General features: G+C 31.9%; 2 protein-coding genes across 6 annotated transcripts in view; both read left to right on the top strand.

Moving 5' to 3' along the window:
- LOC114326498 (peroxisomal acyl-coenzyme A oxidase 3) overlaps positions 1–26,881 on the top strand; it is a 138,259-nt gene that overhangs the window by 52,742 nt on the left and 58,636 nt on the right. The window contains exon 1 of one of the 5 annotated variants that reach the window (XM_028274893.2): positions 11,146–11,450. The exons of the other annotated variants lie outside the window; for them this stretch is intronic. The gene's annotated coding sequence lies outside the window, so the exon portion shown is untranslated. Of the gene's footprint in view, positions 1–11,145; positions 11,451–26,881 lie in introns of those variants that run through there. 5 annotated transcript variants of the gene reach the window in all.
- Positions 14,723–15,220, top strand: LOC114326500 (FLYWCH-type zinc finger-containing protein 1-like). Its single transcript, XM_028274895.2, has one exon. The coding sequence runs from the start codon at positions 14,723–14,725 to the stop codon at positions 15,218–15,220; it is 498 nt and encodes a 165-aa protein (XP_028130696.1).

A 26,881-nucleotide genomic window follows, 5' to 3' on the forward strand; every position in this document is an offset into this window, starting at 1 on the left:
AGCAAAAACTGTTCCTATTCATAAGCAATATTCATATGTAGATAAAAAGTCTTACCAAACTGTGAAATCTTGTCTCAAGCATTTAAGTCGGTCACACACGCATTGACTGTTCCCGTTCCACGTGCCTCGCGCTTTGACTGCTAAATCGTGTATGGCGTCGCTCGCGAGTTAACTGTTCGTGCACGACTTTTGATTGTTCGTATCGGTTTTAACGGTTATTGACTATCTTGGGTGGCCGCTAGGCAAAGAGATTGATTAGATGTACCGTCAAGTGATGAGCGGTACCGAGTTGATCCGTCGAAAGATCAGTAGAGAAAAAAGAGATTGATGAGATGTACCGTCAAGGGATGAGCGGTACCGAGTTGATCCGTCGAAAGATCGTAGAGAAAAACGACGAGAGGTTGAACCCTCACTTTGTGGCTGGAGGTATGAGAGAGAAGCTCACCCTTCGACGGATGTAGGAGAAGAGAATTTTTCTCAATCGCAGATTGTCCAAATATTGTCTATTGGAAGGGATGGAATTAGGTGGAGCTGGACAGGACAGGGTTGGCCTGGTACTTATTTAAAGTTAAGGATTGTAATAAGAGATTTAACACAGTAAAAAATATAATATTTTTGACATGTGAAAATTGAACACATGGAATAGCTCAATAGCTGTTGATGATGATGATGATGATGAAATTTCACGACTTTGCTTGGCTAGATTTTGACTCTGCTCTCTGGTTCTCATATTAAAACGTTGGTAATAGAGTTTAATATCAGTTTTAAAAATGATTTTTAGTTATAAAATAAACAATTCAGGCGATAAAATACAGCCTTGTTAAATCTACTCATAAAACCAATTCATCATATTTCCGTATGTTCTTTTCCTCATTAGAGTCTAATTATCCAAAAAAATTTAAAAAAGTTAAAATAACAAGTAGTTTAGTTATTGAATATCTTAATGATGTTATTATTCATAATGACAATTATTTACTATTGTTGAATTATACTTTTACATTACAAATTTATGTAGTTATGTAAATTATATGCCAATGTTAATTGTTCTACATTATAGTATACAAAGCACGTTAAGCATGTTATGAGCACTGATAAAGTACTTTAATTTGAAAGGCTTAACACAAAATTAAAGCAAAGCTATACAAAACACTATTGGAATGCTCTCCTTTATTTTCAGTGGTTAAAAACCTAAATATTCGTGTTACAACCTTTTAACATATCGATAATATATTTCTACTTATACGATCTTAATATAATGTATAGCATCTTCTACGACTGCTCTTTGCTTCTGCCCTTACAGATTCCAATTAACTCGAAAATGAGAAAATCATTAAATCTCTAATCTATTGGTGTTCTCCGTACTTCCGTTGACTGTCACAAACCTTTTTGACTTCAAAATCTTTACGTTCTGAAAACAAATTTATAATCTCGACCCCTAATTTACTTCTTATTTCCACCATATGTGGCTTAATACCGCTCGGATTAGAAACATCACCTCAGTTCGATTTATTGGATTTTATGTTCCCCGAAACTCTAAAAGCTGACCGAACTAAAAGGTTTATTTGCTTATATTTTAAAAAGTTAATTGATTTTTCCCCTTCGTTGTAAAAGTCTAAAGAAGCCGATTTCTTATGCTTCTCAGTTAGTCATAGTCAGTTAGATATCAATGGCAGAGCTAGTGGGTCACATTTAGCACAGCCCAGAATAGGTCTTTTCGCGGTGCACATCCTGAATGTACTCTGAACTTAACCCGGATACAAATATATGCGCAAGCGCGTCTCCGAATATATTCTGAATTTGTTTCTGCACGAACAATTTTCGGATGTTTTTTGGGTTGTCTATGCCAATTGCCTAATTCTTTATCTTTATCTACGACATAGAATCGACAATCGACACCTCAGAGACAGGAAAAGTAATTTTACATATTTAAAAAAAAATTGCATTTTTTGGAATATTTAAAAGTCCTACAATCTCTTCCAAATCTTCATCACTTGAACTGAGGTTCATCATCTAAAAAGGTTTTAAAAATAAAAAACTGAAATACATAATACAATTTAAAAAACCTTACCTTTTACAAAATTTTACGATAACACAACAATTTAAAATCTGTTAGGTTAGAAATAGAATCTCGAATCTCTAAGCAAAATAAATAAATTCGTCAAATCAACTTCTGCACATGTGCGGACAATAAATCCTCTCTTTAATCCCAGAACTTGTTGAACGCATTCCGAATACGTTCAGGACAAGTTGTTGCGCTCCGCGAACAGAGAACTTTTTTTTCAGAGGAGGATTTTTCAACACCGCGAACAGCCAAAATTCTAATGCGCAAGCGTTCTTCCTCTGAACACGTTCAGGATGTGCACCACGAAAACACCTAATGTAGTCTCCCGAGTGTCATGCATTCTCAATTACAATTATTTTTACTCTCGTACATCCATAGCTTGGACAATCTCAGGTTTATTACGCTAATTATTCTCGACTATCACGATTAACTTTGACACGCAAAACGGGGTCCATGTTTACTCACACTTCGCTAAGACATAGCAAAGTTATATATTACAATTCGTAATTGTTATTATTGTACTACAGTGTTTGTAAAAAGTGTTTGTGTTTTAAAATAAAACAATAATTATCTCCATTTATTATTCATTTCAACACCAATTTACACCTTGCTTCGACTCGACAAAGATAATCATAGTCTTCATTATTAACCACTACTAGTGATGTAACGAATATTCGTATTCACATTCGCATTCGGGAATATTCCCATATTTTTGCATATTCGCATTCGCGAAGTTTGTGCGAATATTTTGCAAATATGAATAACAGAAAAAAAAATAATTTGAAGTTAATATTTGGTTAATAAAATCAAAATCTAATCACTTCTCGTCTTTTTTTATCAAGAAAAGGTAACTTAACACATTCACTGACACGCTTCACATGTAGACACGACTTTTTATGGAGTAGGTAAATGACTTCATATGCAGTCGTGTCATTATCCAGCCTTCACCTTTTTCTTATTTGGTATTATGTAATAAAGCTTTTAATTTTAAATATATGTATGTATTTGGAAAAAATAATAACAGATGATGGAAAAACTGACATGTCAATAAGAGTTTTATAAAATGAAGAAGGCTACTAACGTGTGTTACGTATTACTCATTAAATAATACAAATGTTGGGAAATCAGAAATAGATAACAAAACTAAACTCAGAGTAAGTATATAACAGAATAGTTAATCCGATAATGACATATGGAAGATCGAAAACTAACAATAGGGAACTTGCATAAATTTTTAAATTCGAAAAAAATGTTATAAATCACAACACAACATAATTTAAAACATGTATCAAAGATAAAAAAGTTTTGTTTGTCTTTCGTTTGGCCCCTAAAGACGATTAAAAATTCAAATTAAAACAGGTGGTCCAAAACGCTTCGTGACGTCACTTGGTTTTACATTTACATTTTTCCAATAAAGTAAACAGAATTTTAAATTAGACGTTATAAACGTCAGTAGAAAATACATTTATGTGACGTTACAAGTGTTTTTGATCGTTTGAACTATTCATAGAAAAATTCGTACTTTTACAAAATGGTTTTATTTTCAATAGTAAACCTTCGTTCCTTTCCTTCAAAAACAGTATAAAACTACAATTTTAACAAACTGGTATATATTATTACAATGACATACGATAAATGTCATTAGAATATAAATATTTTTAACTTATTCCACGACGATAAGCTTGCCAAATACCCAAGTAGGTGGAGGCCAATAAACTAAAGAAGGAGAAGAAGAATATACCTAAATATAAGGTTGTGTCTAGGTATACGTTACCGTGTACGCAAATAAAAAAGTTAGAGTGTCAGTGATTTCTTATTTTTTATTTGTTTAGTGTTTGTTTTTAAATTAACTACGGAATGTGGACAATTATTTAGTTCTTTTAATGAGTTTAAGAACATTTTAAAACAGTACGAAAAAGATAAGTGACTATAAATTAATATATATTTTTTTTAGGTATAAATGAAATAGTATGTATTACCGTAAAAGATTAAAATAAAAAGAAGACCTAAAGCTTTCACAATAATGATTAACTTGTTCTGAAGCTATTATCCTTGTGGCATTTTTGTAATCAACTATTGTAAATGGGAACTAAGCCACAATTTAACCAAAAAATGATTTTATTAACGTTTCGACGTCTAAATCGGACGTCGTTGTCAAAATACAAAATATTATTAAATTAAACAAAAATGGTGTTGCTTAGTAAAAAATTTTTCTAATAATTTATTTAATCTGACTAATTTTTGTATTTTGACAATGACATCCGATTTGGACGTCGAAACGTTAATAAAATAATTTTTTTAGTTAAATTGTGGCTTATTTCCCATTTAGAATAGTTGATTATAATAATTAACTTACGTATAAAAATTATTTTAGCAATATTTTGTACGTGTCATATCAACTAAATACATATATTTATTTTGCTAACCTAAATATATACTTTTATATATACATTGATTTATTACAATTAAGTTTGAAACATCTAAATAGTTCTGCTTCCCTTCCCTTAACAAGTATTTTTCTATCAAACAAACACTAAACATATCAAAATAGCATGTACCAAAATATACAGTCACTGCGCACGTTAAATAATGAAGTCACTGGCTTGATCAAGTTTAATTCGCGTGTATAATACCTAACTTTTTTATTTGCGTACACGTTAGAGTGTACCTAGACACAGCGAAATATAACCATAATAATAACTAATGTAAAACTATGTGACGTCACGGGTCGTATGAACTATTTTATACCGCAGAAGACTTTAAATATGTATTTCTAAGTTATTACGAGTTTTTGAAGCGTGAAATTTTGGAAATCTCATTTTTAAACAAAACTGAATATTATTATGTAACAAAAAAAATGTGCAAGTTCCCTATTGAACTGGTTTGGAAAAAAACTTTTGCAAATGGAGCAAAATAAGCTGACAAAGAAAGTACATTAAGCCAAAATTGGTAACAAAAAAAGGGAAGGCCGAGGAAGACATGGATGGACCAAATCCATAGTATATGTGAAAAGAGAGAGATGACTATAAGAGATATGAACAAACTGGCAATCAATAGAAGTGCGTGGAAGAAATGGATAATAAGCGGAGCGGAACCCTATATCCGACGCACTGAAGGGCACAAAGGATTATGAGAAAGAAGAAGTAATAAAATTAAGCGTAAGATTCGGATTGATTTACACTAAATATATCTATTAACTTCTTATTATAAGATGTAGAAAACATTGCAAAATAGAAACAAATTTAAAAAAACTGAATATTCGCATTCGCATCCTCATTCGCGAATGTCAGTAGCAGATATTCGCATTCGTATTCGCGAATGTTCAGAAAATGACATTCGTTACATCACTAACCACTACAGAAGCTGGTTCCCGTCTTATGTGAAGAACGAGAGACAGCCACCAAGTCAAATTACCAACTGGTGAAGTGTTCTAAACAATTTGCGCTTCTTTCTCTTTCGACTAACGTTTTTTCAGTTAAAGTGCAAGTTGTATAGTAAGGTTTATATCGATGGTTAAGAGCACAGATATAGTATGTCCACTTTTTGCTGATTTTAAGATAACATTATAAAAATATTCAGTAGGGTCATATGAATGTTCTGCATAATTATTGTAAGTACAGAATGATTGTAAATGGGTTAAACGGCCTTGCCAAAATATAGTATTTCCCATTTGTACTAAAAACCGACTTGCACAGATATTTTATGTCCGTTTGAAAGTGCACAAACATAGTATGGTTTGGGACATACATTAGTGCTCACGCGATCAAACTTATCATGGCTGTAAATATTATTTGACCGGACATGCAGTAGCATGCAGTAACAACCCTTATGTTGTATGTCCATACACATTTTCAAAAAAAATATTTTTTAACCCAGTAATACATATCTTTTAAAAAATATCTACATTAAGCTAATAATGATACCCGAACTTATTACCCAAACATTATGATATATCGGTATATCAGCAGTATCAAACAAAAAGTAACGCGAAAACTTCAAAACGTTCTCCTCAACAATTAAGATATTTGGACATACTATATCTGCGCACTTAACCATCGATATTATGTTTTTTTTTTTAATATTGTTTACCCGATATGGTTCTCGATAGGTACTATCGGGAAATGTTCTAAGTTGTTTGTCCGTTGTATCTAATTTTTTAAAATAACTTCTAAGAAAAATGACACGTGAGTTTTAGATTATAATTTATCTGGTAATTCTCACAAATTCCCACCTGAAAAACTTTAGAACTTAGATTTCCTTTATTGATTTTTCATGTATATGGTATATCCATAATAAACATGATTTTCCCATAACCAATTAATTTTATCTAAAAATAGCCGTATTTAGCATCTTTGTTATCTCCCGTAATTACTCATCAAGCTATTTATTGGGTCTATTGAATAAAAATAAGTATTTGCTTTTACTTACAAATATTTAAGTATTTACTTAATCGTGATTAAATAAAGCATTAAAGAAATGACTTTATTCAATTACTATTAAGTAAATACTTAAATATTTGTAAGTAAAAGCAAATACTTATTTTTATTCAATAGACCCACCATATTTGATAAGTTTTCTACGAATATTTGTTAATATATTTTAGTCATGCCATGCTAAATGAGAATAATAATATGTATTTAATGTTACTATATTATACAGAGTCTCCAACGTTTGTGACAAATTCTGTTATATCTGTTATTATAGGGGATATAGTCTAAGAGCTAGTGAACCCTCCGACTAACGGTCGTCCTGTAAGGCTAAAAATTTTTCTAGTGATAATTCATAGCACACCAAGGCTAAAAACCATGACCTGGCAGGCATCAGCCCTGCACGTGTATCTACCAGGTGAATCGAAAAGTGCATAGTTTAGGGGAAAAATAAACTTTCTCCTGTAAACTTTAAATTTAAGTATGTGCTTGAGTAAGTCATTTAGAAGAAATGTGTACAATGACAGGCGATTCTGAAGAGCACAAGACCTTGCCAGGCGAGGGGAAAGATTAGGGATTTTTTCTAAAATTATTTTTTTTGCATCGAATCATTTGAATCAGGTTTTTTGAATCATTCCAAACATAAAAGGTCTCTAGTGATTTTTCTCTTAGGTTAATAGTTTTTATTATATAAGCGATTAAAAATTTTGAAATTTGCAAAATCGACCATTTTTAACCCTAAATCGGACATTTAACTAAAAATTTCAATGTTGCCAAGGTAGGTAGATATTCCTTAAACATTGATTAATGAAATTCTGAAGAGTTTTTTGCAATACAATATCGAAAACCCCTTTGTTTTTTAATTGCTAATCAAGCGGGCGATCACACGCAGAGGACGTTTGAGTTTGCATAAATTCATTATCTCGCGAATGGGCAAATTTGAAGAGAAATCCTCAGACATATATATATATATATATAATACTAGTGACGTCATCCATCTGGGCGTGATGACGTAATCGATGATTTTTTTAAATAAGAGTAGTGATTGTGTGATAGCTCATTTGAAAGGTTATTTAATTCTCTATTCAGTAATATAAACATTAACATAATTATTTATACAGGGTGTACAAAAAAAAATTTCTTCTTTTTGTCTAAATTAATTTAATAAATTTTTTTTTGTACACCCTGTATAAATAATTATGTTAATGTTTATATTACTGAATAGAGAATTAAATAACCTTTCAAATGAGCTATTACACAACCTCTACTACTCTCATTTAAAAAAATCATCGATTACGTCATCACGCCCAGATGGATGACGTCACTAGTATTATATATATGCCAATAATTTAAGAATAAAAAATCGACCTGTCTGAGGATTTCTCTTCAAATTTGCGCTTTCTCGAGATAATGAATTTATGCAAACTCAAACGTACTCACTTATACTAAAGTGTCGCGCCCGCTTGATTAGCAATTAAAAAACAAACGGGTTTTCGATATTGTATGGCAAAAAACTTTTCAGGATTTCATCAATCAATGTTTAAAGAATATCTACCTACCTTGGCAACATTGAGATTTTTAGTTAAATGTCCGATTTAGGGTTAAAAATGATCGATTTCGCAATTTTCAAAATTTTTAATCGCTTATACCGGGTGTCCACTTATATTTTCCCCCATTTTAACTGCCTATAACTTCTAAACGCTTCAAGATAGAAATATGCGGTTTTCGCTGAAATGTTTTATTTTAGTAAAAGTTTTGTCTGAATTGATTGATTTTTTTATATCGCTTTCAAATACGAAAAAAATGGCGGATTTTTGAAAAAAACGTTGTTTGACTTTTTCTTAATGGAACACCCAGTATATTGTTTTGTAAATTGAAAGAAGGGTCATTCGCCTATCCAGCGATATAAAGTTTTTTAAAATCGGTTGTCAAATCACTGAGTAATTAATTTTTAAAATGAGAGGGGCAACGTGGATATCACATACCTAAATAACATTATAAGCAAATTGATATTATGTTATGTGATTTCCACATTGCATCTCTCATTTTAAAAATTAATTTCTCAGCCATTTGATAACCGATTTTAAAATTTTTTATATCACTGGATAGGTAAATGACTATTTTTTCAAGTTACGAAAAAATATACTGGGTGTTTTAATAAAAAAAGTCAACAATGTTTTTTTTCAAAATTCCGCCATTTTGTATTTAAAAGCGATATAAAAAATGGTCATTTACCAAAAAACTTGAAAAAACGTTCATTTACCTATCCAGCGATATAAAATTTTTTAAAATCGGTTCTCAAATGACTGAGCAATTAATTTTTAAAATTAGAGATGCAATGTGGAAATCACATAACATAATATCAATTTGCTTAGTTATGTTATTTAGGTATGTAATATCCATGTCCAATTTTCAAAAAAATATACTGGGCGTTCCATTAAAAAAAAGTCAACAAGGTTTCTTTCAAAAATTTGCCATTTTGTTTTACGTTCTTGAAAGCGATATAAAAAATTCAATCAATTCAGACAAAACTTTTACTAAAATAAAACATTTCAGCGAAAACCGCATATTTCTATCTTGAGCCGTTTAGAAGTTATAGGCAGTTAAAATGGGGGAAAATATAAGTGGACACCCGGTATAACAAAAACTAGTAACCTAAGAGAAAAATCACTAGAGACCTTTTCTGTTTGGAATGATTCAAAAAACCTAAAAAAAAAATGATTTTAGGAAAAACCCCTAATCTTTCCCCTCGCCTGGCCTTGTGCTCTTCAGAATCGCCTGCCATTGTACACATTTCTTTTAAATGACTTACTCAAGCACATACTTAAATTTAAACTTTACAGGAGAAAGTTTATTTTTTCCCTAAACTATGCACTTTTCGATTCACCTGGTAGATACACGTGCAGGGCTGATGCCTGCCAGGTCATGGTTTTTAGCCTTGGTGTGCTATGAATTATCACTAGAAAAATTTCTAGCCTTACAGGACGACCGTTAGTCGGAGGTTTCACTAGCTCTTAGACTAATACCATCAAAAACAGTTATTTTGCAAGAGGAAAACAAATATGTGTACAAGTATACATACAGTGGAACCCCGTTAACTCGGATTAATTGGGACCGCGGCCGATCCGGGTTATCGAAAATCCGGGTTAGCCGGAGAAAATGGTAAAAATTAATAAAATATGGTATGCTTACAGATAAACTCCGTTATAATTGTCACACAGACACTGGTAAACCACGTTCGCATTCCACACAAAACCACACATACAAAGCGTCGTCAAAAGTCTCATTCTTAGCTTTATTAGCTTTGCACCGATTAAACTGTCTTTTGTTATCATTTTGAAAAAAAATTCTTCGATTTTAGTTCTATTTTTCTTCCAATCCGATACTGTAGATGTACCGACACCATAATATAATGCTGCAAGATTGACCTTTATCAATTCTACTTAATGCTTCTAGTTTCTTTTCCATTGTCACTACAACATTTTTACGTTTTGTTGCCCTTATAGACAAAAGACACGCAAACACAAAATCTGAATAAATTTACGAACGATTACAAAACGGAAGCGAACAATAATACGACTTTACTACACACAATACCGTCTCTGATGTTATGTTATTTAATAACAGTGATGACTAAGACCATTGTTAAAAAAAGAATTTTAATAGTCTTTTCTAAACAATGCTAACACAGACAGTTTCAAAAAAATAAAGGATAACACAGGTTCCTGTTGTTTTCGACAATGAATGTGGTGTACCATGAGTCATTTTTACTATGTTATATGTAGTTCAATCCGGTTCCATTATCTCTCAAATATTATATTACATAGAGTTGGTACAAAACCTCGTGAACCTTGAAAATGCGTATGTATAACCGAAATAAAATGAAGCCAAAAACATACTATTTTATTTGCTGCGAATTGCGCGACAGGGTCCCATCTGCACCCTGATATTTTCAGTAATGTCGGATTCATCAATCGTTTCGTTAGTATATTGACGTCACCAAATGAATGAATTAGGTTCACGAGATTTTGTAACAGCAATACATTTTTATTGTTGAAATGTTTGTCTGATAAAAATCGGTCCGAGTTAGCCGGAGTTCCGGGTTATCGGGGGCCGACTTATCGGGGTTCCACTGTACTTCCGGTTTCATGCCTTTCTGTTAGTCTGTCCGTCAGTCCGCGAAAATAACTCCTCCGTCACTATACCAGGTAGAACGACAAATGAGGTGTCGAATGAAAGCTTATAGCCCAAGGATGGTATTAAAGGTAAGAAATTTAACTTCGGAATTCCGGTTGCAGAGTTGCAACTGGAAGTATTGTTTTAAAGTGGCCGAAATAGAAGAAACGATATATTATTTGACGTGCCTTAGCAAGTCGATAAAAATATATTTCCTTTTTTTATATCACTCTTCTTTAGCACATCCTGAATATAATACATTTTTATACAGTGTAAAAAGTTCACATTTTTTTTTATATTTTAATTAATGAAGTTGTTTTTCATAGTTTTTCTGCTATTTCTATTTTTAATTATTTTGCACATATTTAAATATAACTATTGTTATCATCTAGTTTAATTTTATATTGTTTATCAGCAATCATTATAAATATTACGTTGCACCTGATAAGTATTACTCTTTATTTACCCAATGACATAAGTTACTAGAATCTAGAATCTAGAACGTTGACTCAGCTGATATAATACGGATTTTGTATTATAAAAATTCCATGAACGATATATTTTGTTAGTTTGCATTTGTTAGCTTTAGAACATGGATTTTTACACGGAAGTGTACATAATGAAGTTTTCGCATTAGTTGTAATGTAAGTGAAAACGCTAAGTGAGTGATTCCAAAAGAACTTGAGGTGTCTTATTTCTCGTAAATGCTCTTATTTCTAAAAAACTAAAACTGAAAAAGTCGCTGGAACTTAGGGAATCGCACTTACGCAATTTAGTGTACTTAGGTAAGTCATTTTATAATTGAAAACCTAAGTGGAAGAAGGAGGTATGTTACAAAGCCTACCTTTTGAGATATGGGCAGTCAAAGTTTTTATTCCTCTAGTTTTATCATGAAAATATTGTTTGTGTTATTTGGTTTTATTTATATTGCTGTAAGCATTCCTTTACATGTAATGTTGATCATTTGTTTTTATTTTTAGTATTTTTACTAAAAATAAATAAAAACTGTACCGCCTTCTTCCATTAATTTTAGTTTGTATAACTATTTTTTATCTGAATGGATGAAGGGGGTATGTAGCATGGAATAATACTCTATAATCAATTTTACAGAAATTTATGTAATTAAACACAAAATAATCTTCTTCATGTGCCGTGCTCGATTATTGAGCGTTGGCTATCAAATTGACTATAGTAATTTTGTTAATGGCAGCTCGGTAAAGGGATGCAGAGGATCTGTTAAACCATTCTCACAGGTGTCTAAGCCATGACGGTCTTCTTCGACCGGGCCTTTCTTCTTCGACCTGGCGTTTCTTCTTCCATCTACCTTGCCTTGTATTATTAAATGGAGTATATTATACAGAGTGAGTTTTATGTATGGAAAGCCTCAATTATCTCGGAAAGGGCTTGCACGATTTCTTATAGATTTTGGTGACAAATGGTTTTCTAATGCGACCGATATAATAGTGACAATTACATTGTTGTCAGAACTTCCGTTTTTCTGTAAATCTAATGAATTTTCTTATTTCAAATGGAACACCCTGTATATTTTTGCGTTTTGAAGTTCTTAAGAAATGCTGATTTTTTTCGTGTTATATTCCCTATATCTAAATGCCATAATTTCGTAGTTATTTAGCTACATTTATTGAAAAAAAAAATTTTAAACAAATTAAAAAAATGAATTTTTTCAACCCGGGTACATTATTTTAGGTTCTTTTGATCAAACAAAAAAGGTCTTTTGTAATTTTTCTCTAAAGTTCATAGTTTTCGAATTATAAACAATCTAAACCTGAAAAAGACGAAAAATGTTTCATACCTCCTTCTTCCATTCAAGAATTATATATTACATGTTACATACCTCCTTCATCCACTAGAATATCTCTTATTAAGCTTTTTAGAGGTACAGTAAAAGTGGCATATGATACTGAAGTTACATACCACCTTCATTCACCAAGAAACTCAAAATTTTAGAAAATGTTACTAGAGCTCCATTTTCCCGGCCCATTTTGATTTCCTGGGAATCGGGAGTCGGTAATTTGTATTTCACGGGAATTCCGGGAATCGGGAAATTTAAAAATAAAAAGAAGAAATTGTTTTTGTTGCCATTTTTCAATGCAATTAGTATAAAAACGTTTAAATTTGATGACATTTAAAAATGTTCAGAAAAATTCAACAATTTAAAAGAAAATTCGAAATTTTCAATGAAATTTTAATAGTAGAAAACTTATAAATTTGTGTTTAATCTGAATTTTCTTTATGTTGTTCTGAAGCTATTTTGTTATGGCATTTTTATAATAAATTACTTTTAATGGGAATAAGCCACAATTTTACCAAAAAAAATGATTTTATTAACGTTTCGAAGCCCAAATTGGGTTTCGTTGTCAAAATACTTGTTGAGTAGTATTTTGTATTTTGACAACGAAACCCGATTTGGGCTTCGAAACGTTAATAAAATCATTTTTTTGGTAAAATTGTGGTTTATTCCCATTAAAAGTAATTTATTGAATTTTCTTTGTTTTTATTATTGAAATATGTTTAAAAAGAACATAAATTGTTGAGTGTTTGATCTTTCAGGCTGGCTATTTTTTTGCTGAAGTTGAAAACGCATTTTCTGTTGATGCAAGTCTGATGCTTTTTAGTGCAGGTCATTTTTTTTAAACGTCCGGTTAGCTGATTTGCTCCAATATGAATAACGTATTAAATTTCCTATGTAAATACTAATTCTTCATAAACATAATTTTAATTCAAAATAAATATTTTTGTTATCATTCTGGATGCTTCCAAATGAATCAGATCGTCGCATAGACAAAATAATGCTTATGCCGCCTGATATGATATGTACATTCTGGTAACAGGTACAGGTCAATTGCTCGAATGCAATTGCTCGAAAATCAATTGCTCGACATGAAAATTGCTCGAATAAAAAAGAAAATTATATATCTAAAATATTTATTCAAAATAATACAAAATATAGACATAAGAAAGATTCTTGAATTAGGAAAAATTATGTGATATGTCACATATACATATAATAGTATATTAGTTTATGCTGAAAAAGTATTTATTACAAATCTAAACTATCTTTGAACTTTTAAAATAATAAGAAAAATAACGGTTTTGATTTTCTCTCATTATGATAATTAGGTATTATGTATCATAATTTCCAGGTATTAGGGAAAGATTAAAATCATTAAATACCCATTAACATGCTTACCCATTACCAATGTTTCTTTATTGGGTATGTAATGGATTTTTCATTTTGATTGTATTCATTGTATTTTATGTCCCATTATGATAATAAGCCCTTTATCTTTAATCGTAATCTTTATCTGCCCATTAACATGTTAGTTATCAATGTTTCCTTATTGGGTATATATTTGCTTTTTCGTTTTGATTTTATTCATTGTATTTTTTGTGTCAGTGGTGATAAGTTGTTTTTATTTTTAATCTTTAACTACACGCGCTGGCGTATTTTGTACGCCAGATATAAGAATTCTACTGCAAATATATTTAAAAATTTAATTTTTGACCTTGTTTATCTCTCTAACCTATCAGTGGAATGTGCTTTACAATTTGATTTTAGTGTCGTTATAATCGGCGTTCTGGGAAGATCGTAATGTACAGTTTATTATTTGTTGTTTCCGGTGGTGGACAATATACGCCATGATTATATTAATATAAGTTGTAATATAAGTACGTATTTCAATTGTTTTTTAGTCGTTATGGCACAAAATATATTTTTCTTTATAAACAATACTTTTTTTCCTGTAAAAAATCACATCTCAAAAAATTTTGTATTAGTAATTTTATTTATCATGGAATGCAGTTATTCCATGATTCCAGTTATAAATCCCAATTGGCTTACTGAGAAGGAACTCCAAATATTCACCGATGCCGAATAAGGTTTATAACAAACAACTAAGTGTATTTAAAAAAAAAATAAACAAATCCGCTGTTTTTAAGTGTATATTCTTGTGGCGTATAAAGTACGCCACGCGTGTAGTTATGTTATAACTTGATGCGCGGGTAGTTAAAGGTTAAATATACTTTGTTAAGAGAGATGGAGTACGTGTTAAGTGAGAAAGGTAAACGAAAATTTTGTTATAACAATTTCCTCTTCATCGAAGATCGAAGTGTCGACACAAAAGTATATTGGAAGTGCGATCTCAGTCGAAAATATAAGTGCCGCGCTCGTGTAATAACCGTGGATGGACAAGTGTCTTCATCTAACAACGACTATAACCACAATGCCGACGCTGCAAGATTAGAAGCAACAAAAGTTATGCAGAGAATAAGAGAAGATACAGAAAACACGAGGGATTCTCCGCAATACATTCTGTCCCAAGCTTCTACAAACATAGGAGCAGCTCTTGCAGCCAAATTACCTTGCGTTGGAAATATGAAGCGAACCATTAGGAAAGTAAGAGAAAAAAAGAAGTTGCACCAGCCAATCCAAGCAGAAGAGAGGATCTCATTTTACCAAATGAATTTAAAACGAGTGAGGCTGGAGAAACTTTTCTCTTGTTTGACTCAGGACCTATACCTAATAGAATCCTGATTTTTTCCACTCGGCGCAACATTACTCTATTGGCACAGTCACAATATTGGTATGCCGACGGCACTTTCAAAGTAGTTCCAACGCTCTTTGAACAACTTTATACAATTCATGGACTAAAGGACAATGTGGCCATTCCTCTGGTATTCGCTCTATTGCCGAATAAGACAGAACAGACTTCCCATCCCATCCAATGGCACTACAGCCCAAATCGAGCCTTGGCCTCCTTCAACAAGCTTCTCCAGAACAGACTTATATTACATTATTACAAGAAATAAAAAAAAATTGCCTGCTGCTACAACACCAATTACTATCATGACTGATTTTGAATTGGCGATGATAAATGCTGTACAACAAGAGTTACCAGATACTGTACACGGGGGGGGGAATGCTTTTTTCATTTTTGTCAATATTTTATTTTATTTTATTCGAGCAATTTGTATTTCGAGCAATTTTCATGTCGAGCAATTGATTTTCGAGCAATTGACCTAGAACCGTACATTCTGATTTAATGCCAAAATTGTAAGGTTTAAAATATAATTGAAAAATAAATAATTTTAGTAGAATAATTTAAAATGATTATTAAGCAGACAGACATAATAATTGTATCAGAATCATTAATTTATTCATTGTGAGTTAGTAATATCTCCGCTCATAATTTAAAATCAATTATTTAAAAAAATCCCGGGAAATCTGTCAGAATTCCCGGGAATCGGGATTTCTATTTTTTACTGATTTCCTGGGAAATTTGTCCCGGGAATGCAGCTCTAAATGTTACATACCTCCTTCTTCCAATTAGGTCTTCAATTATTTTAATAATTTCATACATATAGACCAGGGCCTTTGTAAAAGGTATATCACAGAACGATTTCGGAATGATGATTCCATCATCAGTGCTTATTACAGGTCACATTACATGTTTGAGCGACCTAGATATGTGGGTAAAGACCCTTTCTTTTTATACCATTTTAAATTGTTTACGTTAAGGCGGAGATACATATCCGCGCCGCGAACTCCACGCCGTCTGAGCGCCGCGTCAAAATTTTTCATTTTGACGAATCTTCCGCGATCCAGAGGAAACTTACGAACATTTAGTAATTGTAGATAATTAGTATTAAATGTGGGTGCCTACATTGGATCCGTTTTTCTCCGATCAGATCAGATCCAATATCGGCCGATGTCGGGAGTAGCTTCTCCTATTCTTATCGAGAAGTGTTTGGTTTCATTCCGATTGGTTGCAAGTTAGTTGCAAGTTGGTTGCAAGTTGGTTGCAAGTTGGTTGCAAGTTGGTTGCAAGTTGGTTGTAAGTTGGTTGTAAGTTGGTTGCAAGTTGGGGGTTGCAAGCTAACATGTTTAAATATATTCAATGTCATCATCTCATTTTCATTTTCCACGGTAAACATCAATAAGTTTGATATTTCCTTCCGACCACTTCATTACTAACAAATATTCAACTCAGGCGCCCCAAAACCAACAAACCACTCGCAAACCCGTCCAAATACGTATTGCGAACCATCAAAGCATTTGTTGAAAAGCCGACAGAAGTTAGATCGTGGTGCGCCGTGTGCGAGCCGTTTGTGTGCCACTTGAAAACACGTACTAATCTAACAAATATGCTGCGCGCGAGCGGCTCGCACACCGAGCAGAGCGCATATGTATACCCGCCTTTATATCATAAAAATAGATGTGATGTTTAAAATATTCCTGGATTTAACTACACTGCGTGTAAGAGAAAAGGGGCGGCCCACAAAATTGGTTATTTTTGATGTTTCGAATTTCCTAAACCTGTTGCCCGATTTATGTGATTTTTTTAATATCTTATAGCCTTATTCTTTAACAATATCGCTGTAATAATATTGTTGCTAAACAGGTAAATTTTCATTGTATACCAGGTGGACCAATCAAACTGAGTTTTTTTTCTCAAAGTTTACAACAGCCTGTGGAATATTCTAGCATTTATAAAATACGGAAATTAAAACCCAACTATAGCCTCAGGTTTTCTTAACATTCTGTTTTTTGATTAATTCGCTTATGATGAATAATAAAAAAGTTAGGTACTTTAACAACTAGCCATATTCTTCATCAGTACAGGGTGTTTCTAAATAAGTGCGGCAAACTTTAAGGGGTAATTCTGCATGAATAAATAATGACCTTTTGTTTTATAAACATAAATATGTCCGCAAATGCTTCGTTTCCGAGATAGGGATGTTGAATTTTTTTTACAAACAGATTTATTTATTGCTTTAAAACCGGTTGAGATATACAAATGAAATTTGGTATGTTTTAAGAGATAGTTATTGCGCATTTTTTGACATGCAATTAAGAATTTTATATTTTCCATTGGCGCGCATATGGGTCATATTACCCGTACACAATTTTGTGCCTACGCTGTTAATAAAAAAACTTAAAACTTATTCACATGTTTTTTTACCGAAGCATGCGTTAACTGAAAATAGTTACTTACAATTTTAGAGCAAGCTCGACAAAACACTTTTCCTCCATCCAGCTTTAATTCAAGAATCCAAGCATTTAGTTTGGATATAGCGACATAAACAAACTAATATAACGAAGTCACGGGTTACGTAATAAAATTACACTATAAATCAGGGGTGGGCAAATATTGTTAAGCGCGGGCCAAAATGATATTTTCAAAATGTTTCCCGGGCCGGAGGACTATACCACGTACGCTGCGCTATGAACACGCGAATGCTTTTGGTGGAATGTTTTTCCTGTGAAGAAATATTTTTCACAAAAATACTTCTTCTTTTTGTATATACATGACTCTGCATGTTTTTTCAATGTGCCTCCAGTAAGTTGTCGTTTCATCGTTTTCATGGTCTTCCCACTGATTATCTTCCTATTGGGGAACCGTCTCTCGCCGCCGTCCTTAGTACTCTATTTGTTGTCATTCGGCTTATGTGGTCATTCCATTCTACTCTTCCGTTTCGTACACAGTTATTAATGTTCTCCACTTTGCATCTCCGTCGTATATCTGTACTTCTAGCTCCGTCTCAGACGTCTTTTTGTCTTATCGATTTTTCGAAGGGTTTTCATCTCCGCTATTTCGAGCAATCTTTTTGTCCTCTCTGTGTCAGGTCATGTTTTGACGCGTATATCATTGTTGGTCTGATGACTGTTTTGTAAATTCTGCCTTTCATTTCTTTTCCGATATTTTTATTTCTCCATATTGTGTCATTCAGGCAACCTGCGGCTGTGTTTGCTCTATTCACTTGATCTTCCACTTCTGTTTGGAACTTTCCGTAGCTAGATAGTTTAATGCCTAAAACTCCATTACTTGTTCTATTATCTGACCCTCCAGTTCCAATTTACAGCTTATTGGATTTGCTGTTATAACCATGCATTTTTTTGGGACATTAACATGTTAAATTTTTTGGCGGTTATATTAAATTGGTGCTGCATACGTTGTTAATCATCTTCACTTTGAGAGATTAGTATATTGCATCGACTGCATAGCAGATTATTTTAAGTTGTTTTTCTCCCATTTGGTAGCCTTTTTCAGTTCTTATTTTTTTTATTATTTCATCCATGATTAGCTAGAATAATAAAGAACGCAGGGTATCCTCCTGTCTTATCCCATTGCCAGCTTCAATTCGGTTAGTTAGTTCATCTTGTACTTTTACTCTTATTCTAGTAGATGTTTTCGATCGTTGAAAAAAATACTATAAGTATCATTTTGAAGCTTTTGGACAAAGAAATTTGACTGTTAATAATAGATAATATTAATAATAAATTGTCTTACTGAGGTGTACATACAAACAAGTAAAATGTAAAATGTCACGTATTTTTTAAGAAATATGGTCCATTATATTATTCATAACAAGGATCCAAAAAATGAAGATATTGGAAAAGTGGACAAAAGTATTGTGTATTACGGAAGATCTAAATCCGAAATCAGAAATTGGATCAAGAATAGGGCAATAAAGAGCAGCCTTTTTGAATATGAGGAAATTTCTGAGTAACCAAAGACTAAATCTTAAAATCCGATATCGCGTGGTAAAATGTTATATCCACTCTATTCTTCTTTATGGTGTCGAAACTTGGACTGTTAATTTTGGCTTAGCTCTCAAAAGCTGGAAGCTTTTGAGATGTGGCTTTTTAGGAGAATATGGAAAATACAGTGGACCGATCATGATACGAACGAAATGGTCCTTCACAGAATGGGCCGAGACAGAGAACTTTTGACTATCATTAAAATGAAAAAGATATCATATTTGGGGCATAAAAATGATAAGTACAAGTTGTTGCAGCTGATTATAAAGGGCGAAATCGAAGGAAGAAGGGGTCCTGGTAGACGACAAATATGCTGGCTGAAACCAAAACATCACTGTCTCGAAGAGTGAGAAAAGTGCACGTTTAATTCTATGTAGTAAAGTTTTATGGTTACAGCTGTTCGAAATTATAATACTCTCTATTATTTATATATTTCATTATTTATATGAATACTACGCATACTAATACTGTTGATTTCAACAAAATCGCATAAAAGGGATAAAAAAATGCTTGCGGGATTTTTCAATGGGCCGGATAAAGTAAGCAAAAGGGCCGGATCCGGCCCGCGGGCCGGCTTTTGCCCACCCCTGCTATAAATGCACGTTTAAAATTTTCCTCAATACAATCGTTTACACTGTTTCACGCGACAACCATAAATGCAATTTTGAAGATTTATACAGCTACTTATTCCTAAAAGCTTCACGGTTTCGAATCCATCCCACTAAAAGTTTTTATGTACGTTTCATGTTGTTTGTATATTAGGGTTGTTAAACCTAAAGATTATTCAAAGAAATAGGTTTTATTACTCAAGGAATTTGAATGAACATTTTTGAGAAAAGGTCTACCCATTGAGAAAACATACAGTACGTAAATCGTTCAGCTGGACATAGGGAATATTTACATTGTATTAAATTTATTATTTACAGTTATCTCAATGTACAGCCGGTTCCTAAAAAAACTGATACGACTCTTAGTAAGATTTCATCATGTTGAGCAGTGTATTTAATTGATCTGACATTATATTTATTATGACAGACAAATAATAAAATAAACAAAAACAAACAACTGATTCATGAAAAAACTAATAAGTATTTTAGAAAAATTTAAACGCAGGATGAAAGATTACATTATTACCGAGGGCGGAAAGCCCCTTAGAATAAACAAGCAGTTTCTATTGAATGAAATATTTGAAATTAAATATCACACTTTTTTTTTATTTTCAGCCCTGTAACTTATCAAAATAAATATTATAGAAGTTTTCAGGGACTTTCAGCCCTCGGTAATAATGTAGTCTTTCATTCTTTGTTTAAATTTTTCAAAATTATTTATTAGCTTTCTCAGGATTCGAAAAAAAATGAATACAATTAAAATACATTGAGAATTTTGACATGCGTCACAATTTTGCATTAACTCAATGTAAAATTCTAAACTGTTGAATTCCAGCTTCCCTAATTATTTGACATCAAAAGACATTAGAAACTATTTGTAGATGATTCAAATCTGTATTGAAAACAACTGTTAAAATTGGTCTACGTAATTAAACATATTCCAAAATTTTGTTAAAATGTAATAGGTACATTTCAGTTTTCAGCCCAAACTTAGGCCACACACAATGCAATAATGTTCACATTTTTGAACTGTCAATATTTTTATTTTATCATCTATTGTTTAAAAACAATACAGTTGATAAGATACCCTCAGTTGCGGAGAAAGTATTAATAATAAAGATTAATAATAAAGTCTAATAACCGTGGAACAGAATAAGCTATCTGACAAATTTTAAGATTTGGCAGTGACATTGACAGTATGTAAATATTAAGTATTTATCCTTCAAAATACACTGCTCAATTTTCTACAAAATACGCGTCAAGAGTCGTATCAGTTTTTTTTGGAACCAGGTGTACATTGAGATAATTCTGGCAACTGCGCTAACCTGTGTTAGTTGAAGCTTCTGTTCGAGTACGAGTTTTTGGTGCAATAGAGCTGTTAGAACGAATAGAATCAGTGAGTTTCAAGGGCACCCATATAAAAATTTTTAGGGGGGGCCAAACGTGAAGACGTTGCACATTACATTTTGTATATTTCGGATGGAAATATATACAGTAGACTCTCTCTATAACGAACACGGATATAACGAGGTTTCGCTTATAACGAGGTACATTAGGTGTCCCATGAAATTCCTATTGAACTATAACGCTTTATAACGAGGCATATTTGGTTACAACGAAGAAAATTGAAATCGAAGAATACGTGTCTTTACCTGTTTTTAGCGTTGTAATGGTCATAAATAAATAAATGCCCCAACTGCCTGTACATAGAAATGCCCAACATCAGTCTTATTATCGAGGCCAGTGCTGTAATAAACTCGGCCACCTCTAATAAACTTCTGTCTGTTTATCAACCGATATTGAATATTATAGGAAATTTACAATTTATGACGGCGAAGTCTCATTGTTTACTGTTCAGGTTGACCATCGACACCTAATAAACTACGTAAGAGGCATCAAAACATTTCAATATTATTGTTTTTAAATTATTTTAAATTATTATTATCCATTTAAAGTAGTTCAATATTATTGTTGTTTGATATAACGAGATCCGCTTATAACGAGATAATTAGTCTAGTTAGAGGGAGTCTACTGTAGTTTAAACTACCTTAAAAAACCTAGTTTGAACCCTGTTGTGACAAATTATTCATACATTTAAATACTAGACCAGGTTTTTACATGGAAATGTAATGGGTACCACAAAAGTTGCGCCTCTCTTTAAAACCCGTTTGAAAAGAATACAATGCTTGCAAAGCCCTGCCTTCAACTTTGGCTAGTAGACTAACCTTTAGTATTTGTCGAACCAAGTTTTTACTTTAAAATCTTAAAAAGGAGCCCCCTTTATTTTTGCAGATTTAGAATCCTTATGAAAAATAAATCACATATATTCCAAACATTTTTAGAATCGTTGATAGATGGCGCAAATAAATCGCATTTTCCGATTATAGCGGCATCCTCAACAATTCTAAAAAAAGTTTCGAATAAATGTTACTTATTTTTTGAGGAGGAAACTCAATCTGCAATAAAAAACGGGGTTCCTATTTAAGATTTTAAAGTTAATTCTCACCCCCACCTCCAGAGTGTGGAATGAAAAATCCTGTTTGGTGTCATTCTATAGATTTTTGAAAAATATTAAACACGTGTTTTTTAGTTTTTTATTTGGAAGTATATTTCTCGAGATATTAGACCGTTTCTATAATTTTGCTATGGCATCACGATATATCGTTTTTTTCTATTATAGCGCTCTCTATCCACAATTCGCAAAATGGCTCGAATAAAATTTGCTTATTTTTACAAGGAAAATCCAAATCTGCAACAGAAATTAGGGGTTCCATTTAAGATTTTAAAGCTTCACACCCAGGGTTTGAAGTGGTGGACATGTTTAGTGTCATCGCATAGATTTTTGAGAAATATTTAACACATATTTTTCAGTTTTTCGATCCGATGTCCTTTTCGCGAATTATTCGACCTTTCCGCTACTTTTGGGACACCCTGTATATAACACTCATTCGTCATGAAAGATCACCTGTTTTCATTCAAATAAAATTGTTCAGTTCATCATAATGTACACTTTAAAATAATCTACTTACTAAAAAAATACTTTTGCAAACTAGAATTTGACTATGTTCAATCAATTTAAAAAAAAATGGCTCATTATAGGCCAGGAACCAAAGCTTTTCACCTCGCAATTTTTACAGAATGGATCGATTTGCTTAAAAATTTGAGAATAAGTAGTGGATAGTCCAAGGATCAAAATCTATATGATTTCAAAAGGCGCTTTTACCATGGGGGTGGTTGCCACCCTATCTCGGGGGTGAAAATTTTTTATTATATTTTGACCGCAAAAGTTGATAAAATCGTTCATTCTAAGCAGAAAATGTTCTATACATTTTTTTGATAAAATTAATAGTTTTTGATTTATTCGCTATCGAAAGTGTTAGTTTTGTATAAAAAACATCAATGTTTTTCGATATACTCATTTACGATTCACTCAATTTTTGCCGTAGAAAAATTTTTCTCAAACCAAGTTCTTGGGAATTAAATAACCCGCAATTTTATATCGAAACATTTTTTCGTATCTCTGATGCTAATCTTTCTATTCTGAAGAAAATGGCATTTTTTACCAAAATACAAAAATTCCTTATTCGCTTTTAACTCCAGTTTTTTTAAAACTAATCATTCTAAGCCAGTCAAACTTCTAGAATCTATCATTAATGCATAAATAAATAAGAAGTAATAAGCCCAATTACTAAAAATACCGCTAACTTACATTATTATGCTTTCAATTGGATTTCTCCTTTGTTTTTTTCAAAAAGATATATTATTTTTTAACCGTAACTTTTTTATTTTTTATCTTAGAAAGTTTTGTAAAAGTGAAAAAGATCAACCCCCTGCTTGCGATCACTTTTCCGCTGAAAAAAAATGGGGACTGACATTCTTTTCAGTATAAATCACTTAATTTTTGAGCTAGAGACTCCTTTTTAATTTCTGGAGATAGAAGATATTTTTAAGTACTTTAAATTAGTTTCAACAAATTGTCCTCGAAAAATGCATTGTTTTCCCGTCGTTTGACTTCGAATCTACAATATTTAGCATTTGACGAAGAAGAGCCAACATATTATAAAGTATAGCTCGATTACTATTGGTCTTAAAGAAAATTTAAAAAAATCTTTTTGTTTATTTTTTCAAAACGAACATTTTTTTTAAGTAAAATTGTTTTGATAAACGAAAACTTTTGGAGTTATTAGCAGAAAACTTATTAAAAACATTGATTTTTTCGATATAAAACTAACACTTTTGATAACGAATAAATCGAAAATTATCAATTTTGGCAAAAAAATGTACAGAACGTTTTTTGTTTAGAATGAACGTTTTCACCAACTTTTGCAATTAAAGTATAATAAAAAATTTTCACCCCCGAGATGCGGTGGCAACCACCCCCATGGTAAAAGCGCCTTTCGGCATGATATAGATTTTGATCCTTGGACTATCCACTACTTATTCTCAAAAATTTTCAAGCAAATCGATCCATTCTGTAAAAATTGCTAGGTTTTGTCCTATTTTAAGCTTCATTACTTGGACTATTAGTGATTATCGGCCAGAGATCGGATTTCTTGCTGATACGATTTGCTTTGCAGTATTATAAATGATTCATTTAATTTGTAATTTTGAGTGTCGATTACAGTATAGATATATTATGTTCCCACGTTTCTAATATCTTTCAATGTTTTCGTTAATAGCATACCGTGACTGTGCGAAATGTGTATTATGCACATTCCATATAGACCGCTGTCACAGACACACAGATTTATTTTCTGTTAAACTATTAATTATTCTCCTTTTCATGAACATTTTTCAGTGCGTCACAAATTATAGAAAAAAAGGTAAGTCCGTGATAATACACATCTATGACATTTATTCTAACGTGACATTTTAGTTAAATCTGACAGTTGTCAAATTTTATTTTCAATTTGGAATAAAACCAAATCAATTGTGTCTATTGCATTTATAAAATGGTATTTTCTTTCGTTTGTATAGTCTTATAAATTGTACAGATTATATTGATAATAGTATTATTTTATTTAATAAATAATTCTTTTTTGATTATGGCGCCATCTATCGACCACTAGAATAATCACCAAACTAGAATAATTACCAAAGTATTCACAGACGTGCCTTTTTTTCTGTCACATACAATTTAATGCGTTAGAGAGAAATCGAAAAACTGTGACGCACTGAAAGATGATCATGAGAAAAAGAATACCCAATATGTGAATTTTTTATTAATAAATATGTTGTTTCCAATTTATCTCTCAAAATTATCCAATAATTTTTTGATAAAAATACGTTTTGTAATATAATTTTAATTTTTGTTCTTTCCCGAAATGCTAGGGGGGGCCACGGCCCCCCCTGCCCGTGTGTATGGGCGCCTATGGTGAGTTTGGAAGCAAGGCTGTTCATAAATAAATCAAAAACAAAGATTATGATTCGTCTTTAATTTTTAAAATGCTTTTTATTTAAAAACTAATTTCAAAATTAAACGGTCATAGTTTTCCCATTCCCTTAGACCAAAATATTTAGCTACTACATTGTCATGTTTTGACGTTTATTTGTGTCAGTCGAAATAAGTTGTCAATTTTGAGGTTATTGCCCCTTAATGCAAACAACCATTTTGTCATCGAGAGAGCGCAGTTGCCACAATTATCTCACTGTATATTCCCTATGTCCAGCTGAACGATTTACGTACTGTATATATTTTTTATAAAAATGTGCAGATAGATATATGCAATTCCTTATAAAAATATCAAGTTTATGCAAAGTATGCCAGATATGCAAAAAATGCATTTGCAGATATTCCGATCTTTAGTTATAAATTATGGACTGAGCAAACTACCAACTGATAAAATTTTTGTTGAAGTCTTCCTCTAATTACCACTTTTTTAGATGATTTAATATAAGAGCATCTTTGCTCAGATTATTTCGCAAAGATTTACTGAGTAGTAAACATTCAATGAATCATCATCTCACAATCTCACTACGCATCACCTGTCAAGATTATGTACCTATACACGGTACAATGAATTAGGTATTTACTCATGAAATTTTCTACCATATACCGTGTATCAGGTGTTTGATGATACTACTTAAAAAAAGTGATTCAAATAATAGTTATCTTCAAAAAGTAAACAATTTCTATTATTATGAAGTGCCATTGAAAGTATAAGAACATATTTGGATAATCTTTCGGTAATACCTATAACAGAAGTACTTTTAGATAAGACATTCCTAAAAAAGATAAAAAGATCAAACGCTGTTTGATTTATTAAGACAACTCAGAACAATTTTAATATGAATTTTATTTTTCCATGATAAATATAGTTTGGCAAGGTTAATTTTTAAGTACTTGAGTCCATTTTGAACCTATTAGTATTTACTCGTTCTGTTGCTATTTTCAATTACTAGTAGACCGGTCTAGTTAGACTCAAAAATAGGAGTGAGGTTACAATAATTACCATCAAGCTGAAAATTGGCAGGATTGTTCAAAATACCATCATAAATGAAATCTAAAAAGTCCTCATAAATCCGACCCGAGCTAAAAAATTTACGCGGGGTCAAAGGTCACCAAATATCGTTTTTAACGATTTTCAGCGAAACGGTAAGTTTTATCATAAAATTAGTTCTAACAAAAAATGTAGATTAGATAATTATCTATAAAAAATATATTCATAATTTTTTTCGTAAGAGCCACCATTTTTGAGATACAACGATTCAAAGAGTTGAAAGAGTTCTATTCGTCATAATATATGTATTATAGTACACCACGTATATACATCACTGAAGCTGTAATACAAGTAAACATAATATTCTATCCGTCAACTTAACTTATATTATTACAAATAATAATACAAGATATTATAAATATTACTGCTTGCGGTCTACCGAGGGATGCAATGTATAAGCTTTATTACAGTGCCAACAAAAAAATCTTTACAAGGTGAATATAACGCGAAAATAATAAGAATTATTATTTCACTTTTACGGCTTATTCCCAACAAAAATAGTTAATTGATATGAGAAAGTATTAACTACTTATAATAATTCTTCT

The sequence above is a fragment of the Diabrotica virgifera genome, chromosome 2, assembly GCF_917563875.1.
Source record: "Diabrotica virgifera virgifera chromosome 2, PGI_DIABVI_V3a".
Taxonomy (NCBI): domain Eukaryota; kingdom Metazoa; phylum Arthropoda; class Insecta; order Coleoptera; family Chrysomelidae; genus Diabrotica; species Diabrotica virgifera.